This window comes from Carettochelys insculpta, chromosome 2, assembly GCF_033958435.1.
Source record: "Carettochelys insculpta isolate YL-2023 chromosome 2, ASM3395843v1, whole genome shotgun sequence".
Classification (NCBI taxonomy): domain Eukaryota; kingdom Metazoa; phylum Chordata; order Testudines; family Carettochelyidae; genus Carettochelys; species Carettochelys insculpta.
The window spans coordinates 195,799,192-195,817,871 of NC_134138.1; the positions used below are offsets into that span (position 1 = coordinate 195,799,192).

The 18,680-nt window shown below is 38.9% G+C and overlaps 1 protein-coding gene across 1 annotated transcript in view; it reads left to right on the forward strand.

Moving 5' to 3' along the window:
• Window positions 1–3,506: 3,506 nt before the first annotated feature.
• The window catches only part of KIF15 (kinesin family member 15), a 51,687-nt gene continuing 36,513 nt past the window's right edge, over window positions 3,507–18,680 (forward strand). Inside the window, exons 1-9 of the mRNA XM_074986088.1 lie at window positions 3,507–3,536; window positions 4,235–4,311; window positions 4,432–4,469; window positions 5,853–5,950; window positions 7,090–7,269; window positions 8,107–8,316; window positions 8,440–8,565; window positions 14,122–14,244; window positions 15,031–15,154. Of these exons, the coding sequence (XP_074842189.1) occupies window positions 3,522–3,536; window positions 4,235–4,311; window positions 4,432–4,469; window positions 5,853–5,950; window positions 7,090–7,269; window positions 8,107–8,316; window positions 8,440–8,565; window positions 14,122–14,244; window positions 15,031–15,154 (991 nt within the window). The 5' untranslated portion in view covers window positions 3,507–3,521. The remainder of the gene's footprint in view (window positions 3,537–4,234; window positions 4,312–4,431; window positions 4,470–5,852; window positions 5,951–7,089; window positions 7,270–8,106; window positions 8,317–8,439; window positions 8,566–14,121; window positions 14,245–15,030; window positions 15,155–18,680) is intronic.

Here is an 18,680-nt window from a genome sequence, read left to right on the forward strand (position 1 = left end):
ATATGCTCTTAAAATTAATTGGGAGGGGATTCTGTGGTCTGTCCTATGCTATTCAAGAGGTCAGAAAACATGATCACAATGATCCATTCTAGCCTGTGCATCTAAGAAATGTCACCCAAACAGATATACCTGTCATCTTGCAGTTGATACACAGTAGTTTTCTGTGGTGTTTCACACAGGTGCAGTGGTCTTGCCTGGCTCAGACAACTGCAGAGTTGAGGTCAGACTGGTTGTATAGTGTGCTCAAATACACATATTACATATAGCCCCTTTACCTCTTGAGACAGTGGTTAGCAGCAGCAGTGAGGATCTGTGGGCAGTGTTGAGACTGCAGCTTCTCTTGTGGCTTATCCATCCAAAATTGGATTTGCATGGTCGATTGCAATGACCACATCAGTGTGTTTCCAAATTCTTGAGTCTGAGAGTTTTTTCTTCTAAGATGAACTTTTTTTGCATGACTTGCACATAGTCTCTCGAAGCGTGATGTGCCCTGTCATAGCAATCGTCGCCAAGTATTTCAATCTGATGATGTAGATTCCCAGGAGTTTAGGACAATGTTGAATTTTTTCATGGCGTTTTTGCATATATCCTCAAATCTTAGCTATGGTCTTCCTCTTGTTCTCGACCCACATGACAGTTCACCGAAGAGGATTTTGTTGGGAAAGCATTCATACTGATAAACAGAGGAATATTATTTAAACTTCTAGCGTGAACTGTTGCTTGTAATGACAGTAGATGCATTTTTTTCTACTGATATGAAATTCATATTGATAACTTCCTTTAATATGAAAAGTATAAGGTGTTAGAAGGTGTTAAGCTTCTATTTACTGACCCTGTAGCTCCTGTAGATCTCTAGGTGATGAAATACTATTAATTTTGTAATTTTTTTCAAATTGTCTTATGCTGTTTGATTAGCAGTGCTTTTTGCTATGTTGCATATTACAGTAGTTTGAAAATTGCAAATGTTGCTTTATAAATCAATAATAACCTTGTCACAGATCGATACAGCAATATGAGAAAAATAGTCACAAATGTACCAATTCTGCAGTATTTTAACTCTGATTTGCAGAACTACATTGAAACAAACATGCTCGTTTGAAGTCTAGCCCCTCTGCACCTGAATGTCAATGTCATAGGCTTGGATCCTGCAGTGGTATTTATTATAGGGTGTTCAGTCTTTTCGCACAGTAGATAAATGATTATAGGTTAGACTTGCCCTTGAATAATTAAATCATCATAGTTGCCTCTTGTTAGAAACACACAATGTTAATGGAATTTTGAAGAAATATGTCAAAAGATAGTGACACTGAGCAGACTGGATATTTTATATTTTTATATTATAATTTAAGAATTTATAAACATACAAGTAAAACAGCTGCTAAGATTTTGATATCATTTGAAATTTCACATTGCTAATAAGTATCAAAGTTAAATGAGTGCATAATGCAATGCCTACTTACTGTGCTTTAAAGATATGTAAAACTCCACGTTTGAAATCTGTAATCACAGCTAAAATCTATATTCCAGTTCCTGCAAACATGTATGCTTGATTTTTAAGCATTTGAGCTGTCCCCTTGCACTCAATGGCTACATCTGCACTACAGAGATCTTTTGAAAGAAGCCCTTTGGAAGATTTCTTTCGAAAAAGCGTGTCCACACACAAAAAAGAGGATCAAAAGAGTGATCTGCTCTTTCGAAAGAGAGCATCCACACAGCCCCCACTCTTTTGAAAGAACGGGCCAGGAATTGAAAAATGAGGCCCCATGAGGACTGCTCTTTTGAACAAAAGGGCCTGTGGAGCATCTACACATTTTCTTTTGAAAGGGGGCACACTTTTCCTGAAACGGGAAAGAACGAACGATTTTGAAAGGAATGCCGCATTCTTTCAATTTACTTTCGAAAGAATGGCTTTTGTGTGTAGACAGTCCACAGAGTCTTTGAAAATAGCGCCCTTCTTTCGAAAAATCTTTTGGAAGAACTTGCTAGTGTAGATGCAGCCAGTAGGTAAGTTATCTACATGTTTTTGTTTTATCTTCCAATTTTAGCTCCCTCGATATCAGTGGCAATGTTTTTAATGATAACCATAAATTGTCTCCTTTGACAGTTTGATGTTGGTTTTTTTTTCTTTTAAAAAAACAGGAGAGTCACGTGATGCCACACTACCTGTGTCAAATAAGAGCAGGTAAAAGACTATTTGCTAATTCTTATATTAATTTCTCATGTACTAAGATTAAAGGGTCATGTGGGGAAAGGCTGCTGTGTATGACATGTTTATTGTTTCCATTTATCCCATCATTTGATGCTGCAATTATCCCTCCGACTTCCTAATTTTTAATTACTCAAACCACATTTTATTCCTTTCCTATCCATCTTATGCCTTTCTTTGCATGTTACTTTTTAGTCTCTTAAGAAACAAACTGAAGGCCCAGAACTTTCAAGAAGCAAAACTAGTAGTTGGCTGGATAGACTAGAGCCTTTAATTCATTATTATAAGATTGTAAGTGCAGTGTAGCATATTTCTGATGAGATTTAATTCATTCTCTCTGTCGTTCTCTTTAGCTGTACAAAAAAATTCCTCCCAGGCAATAGAATGATGTAATCATGTAAATGCATCAAGCTGCGCCCCCGTCCTCGGGTAGAGCTGGGGACAGGGGAGAGAGGCCGTGAGAAGGCTGGGGCTGGCTGCAGGGTCCCCTCCCCACAGTGCTCTCTCTGCCACAGGCCCTGGGATTTGCCTGGGAGGGGAGGAGCTGGGAGCAGTTATAGCTGCCAGGCCATGGCGAGGAAGAAAGGTGTCTCTCAGAGCTGAGCTCCCGGTGCCACTACAGACTCCCCGCAACCCCTGGGCTGGGCAATAGGATGTAGCTCCTGTGTCCTTTGCTGGGGAGGGAAGGTGCGGCTCAGAGCAGAGCTCCTGCTGCCATTACTGACAAGGGAGCTGCTTCCCACAGTCTGGCCCAGGGATGGGAGGAGTCAGTAGCTGCAGCCAGAGCTTGACTTTGGGCAGCACCTCTCCGCCCCACAGTGGCCTGGCGGCGGTGGCTATTCCCAGCTACTCCTACAGCTGCAGGCAGCCCAGCTTCCAGCCAAGTATCCTATATCCTACAGTGGCCATCACCAAATGTTTGAGGAAGGTGAGGGAAACCTTGCATTAAACAGGTATGGGATAATATGCCCCCTGCAGTAGGTCTCTTTTTAATCTCTTATGGTTATCTAGACTTTGTGCAACTTCAGGGTGAACCTCTGCATGAATTTGCTCACTCAGTCTGACTTCTCTAATTTCATGTATTTTCTCATATAACTGGCAGTCCTGTTTTCAGACAACCTTGTTTGTAATATATTCATTCACTAGTACTGAAGGTGATGCCATCAAAGTTTACGTGAGAGTACGTCCCCCTTCAGAAGGAGCTGCATTAGCTGATGGGGATCATGGCTTGTGTTTATCAGTGCTTTCATCAAACACACTCCGTCTCCATTCAAAGCCTGAACCCAAGATCTTCACTTTTGATCATGTTGCAAATATGGACACAACCCAGGTAAATAGTTTTAAAAACAGATAAGATCACTAACGTGAAAAATGGTTGCAATAGATATGCTGTATCTTTTTCAATATCCCTTTCCCTAGGTTTTTATAGTAACAAGGCTGATACTGTAAACTATAGTTGAGCATTATCGTGGCAAATTTACTTTCACAGGTTTCTCTCCACCATTTTAAGAATTTCTCTTTTGAAAGTTATCATAAGACTTGCATTTTTACAATGAAATGATGAGAAATTGTGCTTAATGATGGATGGCATATTATGATTCTGTAATATATGGGGCTCCTAGAGAAATTTTATGCATAAACAATCACTGAAGGACACTGTTGTAGGATTACCAGAATAATACACAACAATAGATCATAGTCATAGTTAGGCAGTTGATTCAGTTCTGTAACACAGATCAACTGATTCAGGATCATGATAAAGCTCATTTGACTGTTTTGCGATCAGAATTAGTGAAGAGTTGTGTGGGCTGTTGGTGTATTTGCTTTATGATAAAAGCCAAAGTAATCATTTGATACATCTAATCTGGGCGATGCCTCAGTTAATATGTAAATGCACACCTTTCTCTATGTAACATTGTTTATAGTAGATTTTTTTTTTACAAAGTGGAAAATACTGAGGAAGAAATCCTTGCTGTTTTTCTGTTTATAAAATTGTAATGCTCGTTTCCTTGTTCTTTTTGTCCTCAGGAGTCAGTCTTTTCAAGTGTAGCCAAAAACATTGTTGAATCTTGTATGAATGGTTACAATGGAACCATCTTTGCATAGTAAGGCATTTATATGTATTACATTTTAAACATGAGTTGTAAAAAATTACTTGTATCAATGAACACCAAGTGATTTAAGTATCTTCATGCTCTGGTATTTTGGATTTTATTCTTCTTTAGTGGCCAAACTGGATCAGGGAAAACTTTTACTATGATGGGTGAGTGTATAAAAGTCTCATTTATAATTATCAGGTTTTGTTCTTTATATTAGTTTTAAGATGCAGTTAGTTTAAAACAATATTTGTATACATTTTCTGTGCATCTGCAGGTAACTTTTCAATTTTGCTTTTGGGATTGCATAGTACTCAAACAGTCATGTAGCATGTCAGAGACTAAGAAATCATCTGTAGAAGTGGGTCTTTCCCTCAAAAGCTCATGCCCTAATATTTTTCAGTCTCTAAGGTGCTACATAATTGCTTGTTGTTTGGCACTCTACAGACTAACACAGCTCCCCATTGGAGACCATTTGCACAGCACTGTTAATGTAGTTTGTCTTTCTCACAACATTCCCAGAGAATGGGTATAGGTCCCATTTTGCATTCTTTGAAGAGAAAATGTTCAAATGAAATCAAATATTTGTAGGCAAGTGGTTTTTACAAAGTTCTAAAAGCACCTATTTAGTTTCCCCCTTTTGATTCCCAGCTCCTGGCTTTCTGAGAAAACATTCTAGTAGGCACTTCTTCTCTGTTAAATCTATATAGATGTTTTCAAAATGCTGCTTTCCCAATTGGGAATTTTAAGTCCCCCTGTATGTAAAAGGAGTTCATGTTATTCTTGTGCTGTTCATAGCACTGTTTATTCTAAATCCCATAATTATTTATTCTGGGCATGTCTATCCCAGAATGTTTTGTAGACAAAACTCAGAGCATCTACACACACAATGCATTTTGTTGACAGAAACGGTCAACAAAATAGCTGTGTAGATGCTCCAGGGGGCCCTTTTGTCAATAAAGCGGATCAAAAGGTCAATCCATTTTTATGTGTAGGCATGATTTATGAACAGAAGTTTTGTTGGAACATCTCTTACAACAGTAACTTCTGTAGACAGATACATTTAGTGTAGATATAGCCTCTCTTTACTTCTGAAGAGGGGCAGCTGTCAGAACATCAAACTGGAAGGAGAAGTGCGTGGCTCAAGGACTTGAAAAAAATTGGATGAATAAGAAAATTGAACTACTCTCAATCTTTGAAGTGGTCCCGTCAGACCACAGTTGAAGCAGAGCACATTGGTAGGAGGCTTGTGCTGCTACTTCTTGGTCTCTGTGTGCACCTATTTTGAGAACAAATAGATTTTAATATCCAGAGTTATAAATCTCTCAGCCTTTCACAGGCACTAACTTAATTTACATGTAAGTTGACAAAGCAAAATCAACTGATTAGGGAAATATATGTTTTGTTTCTTCTTTGTTTTGCTGTCAGTGATTAGCTAAAATATTTGTAGTTTGTTTAGTATAATGGTATATTAGAGTGCCAACCAACTGCTTTTGTTGAATAGCATTTCATATAAACCTACTAAATGTTTTTCAATTAAATCTCTTTAGGGCCATCTGAATCTGATGATTTCACTCATAATCTGAGAGGGGTTATTCCTCGGAGTTTTGAATATCTCTTTTTTCTAATCGAACGTGAGAAAGAAAAGGTAAAACTTCTATGTTACAGAAATCACAGTAATGTTTTGCTTCATGAAACAGCTGAATAAATTATGTTTTGATTAGTGCCCATGTTTCCTATGACTGTCTTGCATCTGCTTTACCAGTTGATATTAATTTTAATATCCTTTATATATTGATAGTTACAAATGCCTATAGTATGATTCAAATTTCTATACTATGTTATTCTAATTTATACTAAAGGCCACCCCAGGGCTACACTGGTACATATTTTATTAAATGCCAATGCCACTATTAAAGGAAAAGGGAGGACTAGCTTTCAAGCACACACCTGTACACACTCTTACCCTCCTGCTCTCATACACACACACAGACAAAGTCACACAGGTAAAGAGTTGCGCAGGGACAGTGGAGGAAGCTGAGAATTAGTGGGTCCAGTGTGTCTGGCTGCAGTCATGAATCCCGGGCAGCTAGCTGATTGTAGGACCCCCCTTATCAGCTTGCTTTCTTCTTGTTAATATAGTAATCAGGAGCAGTCAGTATCATCCATCTTGGGGAGATAGGGAGGGAGCCAGGGCCCTGGGCTGCCTCCTACTCCCCAGCCAGCCGAGACTAACTCCTGCAGAGAGGTGATAGCAAGAAGCAGAGCTTCTGTAGCTTTCCACCCATATATTTACGTGTTTCAGTCCAATAGCAATTGTCCTGTCCCACTGGGTCAGGTTTCTGGATGACCATGAGTAATCAGTTCATAGAAGACGGTACTTTGATCTTCTCTTGATGGGACATCTTTCTCTCTTTCTGGTGGATTCTTTTGCAGGTCTCAGTTCAAGAGAAAAAACACAACCTATAAAACAAAGGTACATCTACCCAAAAAAAAAAGCTACTGTTACAAAGCTTGCAAAAAGTTACAGAATTCACAGCTGCATTGTAGTGAATTGAATAGAGGCTTCATACAACAGAAATTAGCTATTCTTTCAGTCACATTAAGTGGCATTAAGGATATAGGGGGGGGTGTGTGTGTGTGTGTGTATGTATGCATGTACATGACATAATATGTCAATAGATAGAAACCTTTCTGAGGAAATGAAACAAACCTTTGCCATGCTCTGTTAGAGACCAACTTTCGTAAAAGCTAGACATCTATAGCAGAAGTTTACTTGTTTTACAGGCCGGTGTTGGTAAAAGTTTTCTCTGTAAGTGCTCATTTATTGAAGTCTACAATGAACAGATATTTGACTTGCTGGATTCTGCTTCAGCTGGACTCTTTCTCAGGGAACATATCAAGAAGGGAGTCTTTGTTGTTGGTGCTGTGGAACAGGTGTTATCGTCTGCTGCTGAAGCATATCAGGTAGTCTGTTTTCATGTTGTTTGATATTTTGACATTGCTTTATTGGCAACATTGGACAATATTAGCTCTAACAAAAATTAAAGTGCCTAATATGAAATCTTTTGAAAAATATTTTGTAGAAATAGAATACCTGTAAACATAAATATTTGGTTGATTCTAACTTTTCTGCAAAGCTTTCATGTTTCACATTAGTCCTTTTACATATGTTAAAGATTATGAAAGTTGTAGGGCTTGGAGTATAAAATGCACTGATGTTAATTTTCTGCTGATGTTTGCAGTGGACCTCAGTGGTATAGTAGCAGATGTCTTGACCTACTACATTGTTGTTTCAAGCATCCCTCATACTGTAGATCCAGGTGTTGAATAAGCCTTCCTCCTTTAATGATCAGAGCATATCACTTGTCTGTGGTTTTAAAATTTTTACTTGTACGATGTTAACGTTTCTATAAAAATATTAACAAGGGAATAGAGATTTGGAAAGCAAAAGGGCAAGTTATATAGCAAAAATAATGCTTGTAAAGACATCAGTGAGTTGGCAATCAGAATGTAGCAGGTGCATTTTTAAATATTGAAACGAGTTGACAAGAGTAAAGAAGTGAACATGCAATTATTTCTGAAACTAAGTTAGTGTTCAAATAATTAAAAATGTGATATTCATTATGCTTTCTAGCTGTATTAAATTTTATATGACTATAGTCTGGTGCAAAAATTCAGTGGTTTTAGTAGTTTATTGGAAGGCTTCATACTGGCATATGTTTACTGTATGTTGTACCTGAGTATTGGGTCATTCTGAAATATGCTAGATGGTGCCATTTGGTGTCTCTTCCTGCTGATAAGGTTTTAACTATGGGCTGGCGAAATCGCCGTGTAGCATCTACCTCAATGAATAGAGAATCCTCCAGATCGCATGCAGTCTTCACCATCACCGTAGAATCAATGGAGAAGAACAATGAGATGGTTAATATCCGATCCTCCCAACTGAACTTGGTGGATTTGGCAGGGTCTGAGAGACAAAAAGATACACATGCCGAAGGAGTCCGGTTAAAGGTTGGTACTATACATCTGTGGCTACTTTCTTTTCATTTAGAGAGTTTTTTTTTTTTTTCAAAAACCCACATTCTGGTCAGGACAGCTGTCTTCATTTTTCATGTTCACTCTGTTTTGTTTTAGGAGGCAGGTAATATAAACCGATCACTAAGCTGCCTAGGTCAAGTGATCACAGCACTTGTTGATGTGGGAAATGGAAAACAAAGACACATTTGCTACAGGGATTCCAAGCTCACTTTTCTGCTGAGGGTAACATAATGTTCTGTTTTCATATAATAATTTTAAAAAGAAAAATAATTGATTTGGAAAAAAAAAAGAGAGAGAGAGACAGACGGAGCTTTGTTCTGTAAAATTCAACTGCTTGTTTTCATTGTTGCTGGAAAATCAATTTCTATATGCTATAGGATTTCAGAATTGTTATCCTTTTTGGCTATAGCAAGGTCTTAGGATGAACTATAAGGGTATGAAGAACACAAACTCCCATTTCTTCCACTGCTCAAGGTGTCTTTTAAGACAAAGAGAAACTTTGAAAAAGATATTGATAATATCCAGACAACAAAAAGATGTTTGACTGTTACTCTTAACAATAAATATTTGCACTTATCTGTGATTTTTATGTTGCATGTATGTATGTTAATCTATGTTAATGAGTGGAGGACAAGCTCCGTTGTTCTGTAGTATGGAAAATCCTATATATCACAGAAACATAATAGTTACGGACTTGAAATGCTTCTAAAGTTAAAGGCTTTTACCTGTCCTTAAATTAGCCACACCAAACTTTGTCATTAATACTATCTACATCCTGCTAAACTTCCTGAAGATTAGAAACAATGTTCCCTGTAAACAGCACTTGGGCAGCCACCCAGTAGAGATTCAGGTGTTGCCCAGTTGGTTACCACACCACTCATAGCCATCAGTATGTTTCTATGGTGGTGCACATCTACATGTGCCTTGGTGCGCGTAAAAAAATTATTCTGCCCATGGATGATAATTGGAGAAAACAATGATTAGAAGGTAAGTACTCTTCATTGTATCAAGGACTATTTTAAAAGTAAACTGCAAAAAAGAAAATATAAGGATTGAGTGAATTCCAGAGTTCTCTGTTGAATACCATCACTAACCAGAATGCACCATTCTGTAACATCAAATAGCAAGTTTCACTGAAATCTGTGGTAGTATTAGCGAAGTCACAGGCATTTTTTCTCTATTCTGCTATGACAGCATTTTAGCCATTACTTCTCCAAACACTTTTTCCATGCAATCTTTTGGTCTTAATCCTCTGTTCCAGGGTTTCCCAATTTTATTTGACCTCAGAACCCTTTTAAACTATGAAGAATTTTGTGGAACCTCCATTGCCAGGCTCTGTCCCCTTCAGCCTGCAAACCTGCCCTCCATCTCCAAGCTTTACCTGCCTCAGCCCCCAAACCTGTCCCCCTAGCCGCAAGCTTTAACCTCACCATCCCACACACCCTCCCCTCCTCAGCTTAACCCCTCTCCAGTTAAAATCTGCCCCCTCCATACAACCCCAGGATCAACCCACCTCGACCTCAAACCAGCCCATGGGAGTAACCCCTCTGTGGCGCTGACTTGGGGAGCCTATGCTGGGAGGTCACATGTGCCCAGCAGAGGGGAAGGCTGGCATGGATGTGTTTTGCTGGTGGGGGTGAGCGATCCATGCCCACCAGAGAGGTGGAGCCGCTGGGGTAGCAGTGCAAGTGAGGGGCTCTCTGCAACTCCCTGCCCTGCCGCTGCTAAAATAATGGAACTAAATTCAGTCAGTTTAATGGCCAGATCCCTCCCGCCGCCCTGCTGGCCATTAAATTTAGTTCTACTGTTTCAGCGGCCGCAGAATAGAGAGCTACAGAGGAATTTTTCTTGCAGAACCCTTATTTTCACTTTGTGAAACCGTGGGTATCTCCACCATGAAGTCTTTAGGAGTTCCATGCCAGTCTCAAGCCTGGGTGAAGGAGGAGGGTTGGTCAGATGAGTGACGATGCACCTACCGTGAAACAACAGTACAAATTAAGTCTGATACCAGTACAACTAAATGATAAAAGATGCCAGCTTGGACTTCGCCCAGATAAACAAGGTCCGCAACACCAATTGAGCGATCGGGGTCGGGTCGATAAGTTGGCTACCAAAAGAAAATTACAAATAACACATATACTATCAGTTGGAATGTGGGATGTCCGAACACTGTGGGCCACTGGAAAAAAATTAGAGCTGCTTTGGAAGGAGATGGAGAGATACCAATGCAATATGCTAGGACTGGCGGAGGTGCATTGGACGGCATCAGGAGAGATGTGCAGTTGAGAAATAATTTGGTCAGGGAACAAAATGAAGCATGGGGCAGGAGGTGGATTCCTTCTTAGCAAGAGCTGGAGGAGCATTGTTAGTATACAAACAGGTGAGTGCAAGAATGATGGTAGCATGAGTCGAAGAAAAAACATTCATCTCAGTCATTTGGATGTATGCGCCCACATGGGACAGTACAGAGGAAGAGATTGAGCTGTTCTATAATGACTTGACAAAGACGCTGTAGGAGGTACCGAGGAGAGATGTTTTGATTATCGGAGGAGATTGGAATGCAAAGGTCGGAACAGATATCAAAGGTTGGGAGAGAATCATGGGGAGGTTTGGATACAGAGAAAGAAACAAACAAGGTGAGAAACTACTAGAGTTTGCTACAGATCATGAGATGGTGATCTGCCACATGAGATTCCAACAAAATGACTGCAGGAAGTGGACATGGTGATCAAATTACGAGAAGTCCAAGAACATGATGGATATGCTCATGATAAGAAGATGTGTAACATCAGTACAGCAGCACTGAATTTTCCAAGGAGTAGATGTAGACTCGGACTACAGTTCAGTTATTGCAAACGTCAACATGAAACTCGAGAGAAAGTGTAAGACACAGTTTAATAAAAGAAGAGAGACGTGGCGAAGAAGAAATAGGGAATGCATACAGAGGTGCGCTTGAAGAGAAGATAAGAGAGATAAGAGCGTCAAAGGGATAGTCACTGCAATAGAAGAGGCAATTAAGCAGACAGTTCTGGAAGAAGAGAAGATCAATAAGAAATGGATTACGCAGAAGACACTGAAGTTGGTCCAAGAGAAAAGAGCATTGAAGATCAGAAGGGATGTTTCTGAGAGGGCAGAACAGCAGTTTAGGTTGACATGCAATGAGGTGTAAGGAAAGCAACCAAAAAAGATAAGGCGAAATGGTTAGAGGAGCTGTGTGAAGATATATAGAGGTATTATGGTAAATGTAAGACCAAGGAGGTGTATCAGATTATTAGGAACATTAATACGAAGTGGCAGCCGAAACAGATGGCAATCAAAGACGAGAAGGAAGAGGTGCTCATGAGCAAGAAGATTGTCCAGCAATGGACAAAATATTGCACCAATCTATGCAAAGCACAGTTGGACCCAAGTGTCTCTGAGAGACTGATCGAAGAACTGAAAGTGAGATCTCCTCTGAGCATCAGAAGTGAGACCAATATTTCGAAGGAGGAAGTAGAAAGAGTGATGAAACGACTGAAGAACAACAAGAGCCCTGGAAACGATAAGATCACAGGAGAGATGTTAAATATTGCGGAGAAAGTATGATTCAGGAAATGCACTGACTATGTAATATAGCATGGAAAGAAGGGAAGGCATCTAAGGAATGGACAAGATCCGTGCTAGTGATGATACACAAGAAAGGAAGCAAATTGGAGTGCAGGAACTACAGAACAATTGCCCTAACGAGTCACCTAGGCAAGGTGCTGATGATGATACTGATGGAGAGACTAAGATTACAGATAGAAGAACCTCTAGTGGCCAAGCAAGCAGGTTCAGGAAAGATAGAAGTACCATACAGCAGATGTTGGCACTAAGATTGATATCAGAGAAAGCTCAACGAAAGAACATCTACACTTGTTTGTTTTTCAGAAGGCATTCGACAGCTTAGATCAGAAAGTGGCTTGGGTGGTGTTGGAGTCATACGGTGTGCATAGCAGACTGATACGTTTGTTGAAGGATATCAATGACAATGTGGACACAGCTGTAAGAATGTCTGGAGAGTTGGGAAGTTGGTTTAGAATGAGTAGAGGTATGAGAAGAGGAGATGCAATATCATGAGTAGCTTCCTCACACACCTGGAGAGAGCAATGGACAAGATCAAGGAAGAGGTAGAAGGGATATTTGTGCGCGGGAGAGGAATTAACAACTTGAGGTTCACAGATGATAGTTATCGTTGAAGGTGGGGAGAAGCTAGTGAAAACAGTGTAGGTGTTAAACGAGGAAAGGAAGTGGTACAGGCGGCTTATGAACATCGATAAAAGGAAGACATTGGTATTTGGCAATAGGAAATAGGAAGGAAGATCAGTGTAGATAGGACTGAACTAGAGAATGTAAGGAAATTCATGTATCTGGGGAGTAACATAACGTATGACCTAGACTGTAAGAAGGAAATAGCGAAAAGTATAGCGAAAGCAAGGGCGAGTTTGAAGGTGATGGGTAAGATCTGGAAAAGCAAAGCAATTAGCTTAGGAACGAAGCTGAGCATCTTGAAAGTGTGTTGTATGGGTGTGAGATTTGGGTGATAATGAGAGTCGAAGAGAAGAATATAGGCATTGAGATAAATTGTTATAGAAAGATCCTGAGAATAGGATGGATGCAGAAGGTCAACAGCGAGTTATATAGGAAAACACAGCCAGAAGAGAGCCTACTGCAGAAGTTATACAATGCAAGTTACAGCTATTTGGGCATATTTGCAGAATGAATGACAAAAATCGAGATCCTGTTGTTTGGCATAATGGATGGTTCAAATAGGAGAGGTAGACTCCACAGAGAATGGGTGGTTGATGTAGTAGATTGGTGTGAAACTTGTCTACAGAAACTAAGCCACTCTGTACTAGAGAGGGCAAGATGGAAGGAAATAGTGAGAGAGGCATCAGACAACAATGGGCGCTGAGCCCATGGTGGTTGATGATGATGGAACCCTGGGGTTCCATGGAACACCATTTGGGAAATACTGCTCTATTCTATGAATTTCTCTCTCATTTTTATAAGTATAAAAAGTTGAAATTCTGTCTGTCCGTTGTTTTCTTGTATCCCACTCACCCAAAGAGATCCACAACCACAGATTCTTAGTCCCACACAGAGCACCACACCATTTTGAGAGTTTTCTTGCAGGGCTGAGGTCTTAGATTGTAAATACCTTATATGATACTTTAGCTCTCCTATTTTGCAAAGATGTATGTGTGGTGATGACAGGTCAACAAATAATATTGATATAGCTAAGAATCTATATCTAACAGTGAAAGATTAGATCTTTCTCTTTGTTCAGTTTACACTACAGTCTGTCTGCTAAGACTACCAACAAGTGTTTGTGAGTTGTTTTTCTGATACCTGATGCTTATTCATTAGAAAATGGAGCCAGGTAGAGCTCATATTTCACATAGGGCACCAAATGGCTGGGCTTCAGGATGGATGAAAGATTTGATATCATAATGAAAATTTGACTACAGATTTCCTGAGTCTTCATTTGCCTGTGGTGGTGCATACATTTCTGAAATGATCCTTATGTATTTACAAATCACTTCACAACATAACAAAATTAAGGTTCTTATTTATATTTAAGGTTGTGTTCTCCTTTCAGAATCAGCTTTGAAATAAAGTTTCATAAAAATTAGAGATTTTTCAAATAAATCAATTCTAGTTTAAAATTACATACCAGATGACTTTTGGAAGAAGTATTAATTTCTAGCTCTAACCACAAGCTTGTAACTAAAGCCAATTCTCATATTTTTCAAATAGGATTCTCTTGGCGGTAATGCAAAAACGTGCATAATTGCAAATGTTCATCCTGGATCTAGATGTTTTGGTGAAACTTTGTCTACGCTTAATTTTGCTCAACGAGCAAAGTTGATTAAAAACAAGGTAAGAAAAGATTTTATAACTTTACTATCATGACTTCAATATTTTGACCTATACATTGTAATTTTATGCGAATTTTATGAAAAACTTCATTATGGTAAATGAAAATCAAATTCTAAAAAATCAAATTTGTTTGGGCTTAGAATAACAAACTTTGAAAAAATCTTAGTTTACTGTTCACTAATTCAGCAGTTCATCCTTGATACTCTGTTCAGCCTTGGCAATGGAAGTGCACCATTTGTTCTCATTTGTTTTTCACGTGCTTGCCATTTGTTCTTTGAGTCCGCTGCCTTCCATTGAAATTTGTCAATTTAAACAAAACTTTAAATGTGTTTATGGTTATTTCAGAGTTTTGTTTGCTCTAAACAACGTGCCATTACCTGTTCAAATGCAACGCAATTTTTTAGATATTTCTGCACCTTGAATAGGCTGAAGTTGAAATTGGCTTCTGATTTTTGTAGTCTTTTATATGCCATTTGCCTTTGTTTAGGCTAAACATTTCAGGATTAAATTGTAGTTCAGCAGACTGAAGACTAAATTTTCAAATATCAGTGATTTTCAGTTAAGAAACTGTTGAAGAGATTAGTAACATAAATGGAGCTCTATCCTGTTTTCAGAGTCTTCTCTTTTAAAATTGATAGCAGTATAGGCAGTTATCTACTGCTTTCCAGAATTTGATTCTAGTTACCTAGAGGATACACGATTTCTTATGTTACTTCATATTAAAAATGTGATGTTCCTGTTTTCATTTATTGCTTTTAATTTTTCCTTTTAAAATTCCTGCAAAAGGCTGTGATAAATGAAGACACCCAAGGAAATGTGAGCCAACTCCAAGCTGAAGTGAAAAAATTGAGAGAGCAGCTTGCTCAATTTACTTTAGGACAATCTACTCAGGGAATTTCCATTTCAAGAGGTAGGAGGAACCAAAGAATGCAAAGCTCCTCCATTCTGAAGTGAATAGGAGCTTTTAAACTGTTCTATTGATTTGCTCAGCAAATAGCACTACTTATTTTGTACAGTTGAATCTCTCTACTCTGAGAGAATTTGCCTCAGTCAATACTGTCCAGCAGCATTTACCAACCTTCCACTTCGCCTAGGGTCTAAGAAGACATTTGGGGATAAATTACAGCAAAATAACAGCGCAGAACACTGAGAGCCAGGTCTGATGGGTGTAAACAAACTTTATGGGACCACAGGAAAGTTGGCCACACCCATGAGAAGTGGTCATTTGGCTAACTAAAATCATGCTAGATTACTGTTGTTGCTGGACAAGAGTGTACCAGACTACAGAGATTCAACCTGTATGTAATACGGGTTACGTTTTACTTATATGCAACATATTATTTTATTCAGCTATAATAGCAAATATATTTAGTTTTGTAGGAATCTGTGTTAATGATCAGATGTTTTCATTTTACTCTTACCATACTGTGTACCATGTTTAGCAAAACTTCTTTTATAATTTGTTTTTTTGTTGTTAATGCCTAGTATTTTCCTCAAGCTTCCAGTTCATAAAAGTTCTAGTAATCAAGCCCTTGAGATAAACCAAAAAGTGTTTGATTATCAGTGTGGAGGGATTCTTTTTTTTTTTTTTTTTTTTTTTTCCCCCCCTCATTAGACAAGTTTTTGCACATGCAGGTTGATTCTGACTTTCTTCTTCTCCAATTTTATTAATTTCTTGGTATAATTGTAGGCAAAAATATTTTGTGGGAATGAAAATAAAATGCTGACCTTTTTATACAGTACAGCAGGCAGCAGAGTTAATTGGATTTTGATTATTCTTCAAACTTATAGCTCTTCACTAAAGTGTTGTGTCTGCAGTTTAGATCCTGAACGGATTCCCACCAAATGTATTTCCCTGTCAGAGATAAACTACACCAGAGTATTGTATTACTACAGTATCAATCTTGGCCTTTTAATTCTTCTTGTGTTCCTGTACCAGTTTGCAGCTTGATCTTGCCCAAGGCACAAAGGATTTCAATTCAGCACCAAGAGTTCCTGCATTTAAAAGCTTTGGCTGATTTCAAATATTCTTTGAAAGTTCTTTGTAGGAAAGAAAATTTTTTTTAAATTTTTTTGAGGCAAACCAGAACGTTTTCACATGGATCTGTCCCAAAGTTGAAAAACCAGTTATTCACTCAGCTTTAATCATAATGTGACAGTTATTTTACTCTTTAGACATTATGCTGATTGGTATTTTGTTTATCTATATTTGTTCACTTTATTATGCGCATAGTGTAACATTAATGCCAATTTCATATTACAAAATGCTAAAAAAGCACAGGATGCTAATTCAACATTTTTCATACTTCCTTAGATAAACATACTTAAAAACAAACAACCTAAATTAAAACCCTGTTACTCATGCGGTACAACTTGTATGTATACTTTAACAATGTGAGTAAAGTTATATATCTCATAAACTGACAGATGCTAATAAATGTTGAACCTGTCTAATCCTGCACCCTTGGGGCCTGAGTGGTGCCAAGTGAATTTGCCAGACCACAGGAGGTCAGTAGTATCTAGCAGATTATCAACACTTCTGTTGGTTACTGGTCCTTAGAATAGTAACAGAGAGAGAACCATGTTAGTCTATATACTATCAAAACAGAAAAAGCAGTCCAGTAGCACTTTAAAAACTAACAAAATAACTTATTAGCTGGTGAACTTTCATGGGATAGACCCACTTCTTCAGACCATAGCCATACTAGAACAGACTCAATATTTAAGACACAGAGAAGCAAGAATAGTTATCAAGGTTGACCAATCAGAAAAATGTAATCAAGGTGGGCAAAGCGATCAGGAATATCATCCCTGATGTCACCACAGCTGATCCAGTGTCTGACCTCTCTAACTTTGTTCTCACCCACATTTATTTCTGATTTGGGGACAACTTTTACCTTCAGATCAGTGGAACTGCTATGGACACCCGCATGGCCCCACAATATACTAATATATTCATGGCTGACCTGGAACGACGATTCCTCAGCTCTCATCCACTATTACTCCTCCTTTACTTATGATACATCAATGGCATCTTTATGATTTGGACCCATGGTACAGAGACTCGAGAAGAATTCCACAGAGACTTTTAACAATCTGCAGCTCACCATCAACTTATGCCTCAACCACTCCACATGAGAGAGATGTTTCCTGGACACTACAGTACAAATCAAGGATGGCCCGATCAGGACCACAATCTACCAGAAACCCACTGACCGCTGTACTTAAACCTACACACTTCTAGCTTCTATCCTACACACAGAAGATCCATTGTTTACAGTCAAGCCCTTAGGTACAATCTCATTTGCTCTGATCCTGCTGACAGAGACCAAAAACTACAAGATGTCTAGCAAATATTCAGGTAAGTAAAAAAACAAATCAACTGGACTGGACGAATACCCAGAAACCAGCTACTTCAAGATAGGCCCATAAAAACCAACAACAGAATGCCACCTACAGCCCCCAACTCAAACCACTGCAATGCATCATTGAAGACCTACAACCCATCCTTAATCAGGATGTCACACTCCAGAAGGCCTTAGGTGACAGACCTGTTCTCTCCTACAGACAATCCCTGCCCACCCCCCCAACCCCCAACCTTATGAGGATTCTTGCCAGTAACCACAGACTACACCACAATAATACCAATCCTGGAATTTTTCCTTGCAACAAGCCCCGTTGCCAACTTTGTCCACGTATCTATTCTGGAGATACCATCACTGGACCTAACCAGGTTATTCACAGAATCACGGGCACATTCTCATGTTCCTCTGCTAACATCATATATGCCATCATGTGCCAACAATACCCACATACTTTGTATTATATAGGACAAAAGGTAAACATGCTTCGACAAAGAATGAATGGACACAAAACAGACATCAGAAAGCTCTTAACTCACAAGCCTGTCAGCCGGCACTTTAATGGAGTGGGCCATTCTGTTAATGACCTGAAAGTCTGTGTTTTACTAAAAAGAAACTTTAAGAATCGACTGCAAAGAGAGTGTGCCAGGCTCTCTCTTATATTCAAATTTGACACATTAACACACGGTTTGAACCAGGATGCCAATTACCTGGGTCATTATATGGATTCTTTATTTTATCTGACTCTTGGCTCCCCCCCCCACCCCCACTGCCCGTCTGCTCATCTTATTTGCCCACCTTGATTACACTTTTCTGATTTGTCAACCTTTAACTATTTTTGCTTCTCTGTGTCTTAAATATTGAGTCTGTTCTGGTATGGCTATGGTCTGAAGAAGTGGATCTATCCCACGAAAGCTCACCACCTAATAAATTATTTTGTTAGTCTTTAAAGTGCTACTGGATTGCTTTTTTGTTTTGGTATCCTTAGAAGAAATTTAGGGGTAAATTACAGCTAAATAACAGCACAGCACACTGAAAGCCAGGACTGGTGACTAAACAAACTTCATGGGACCA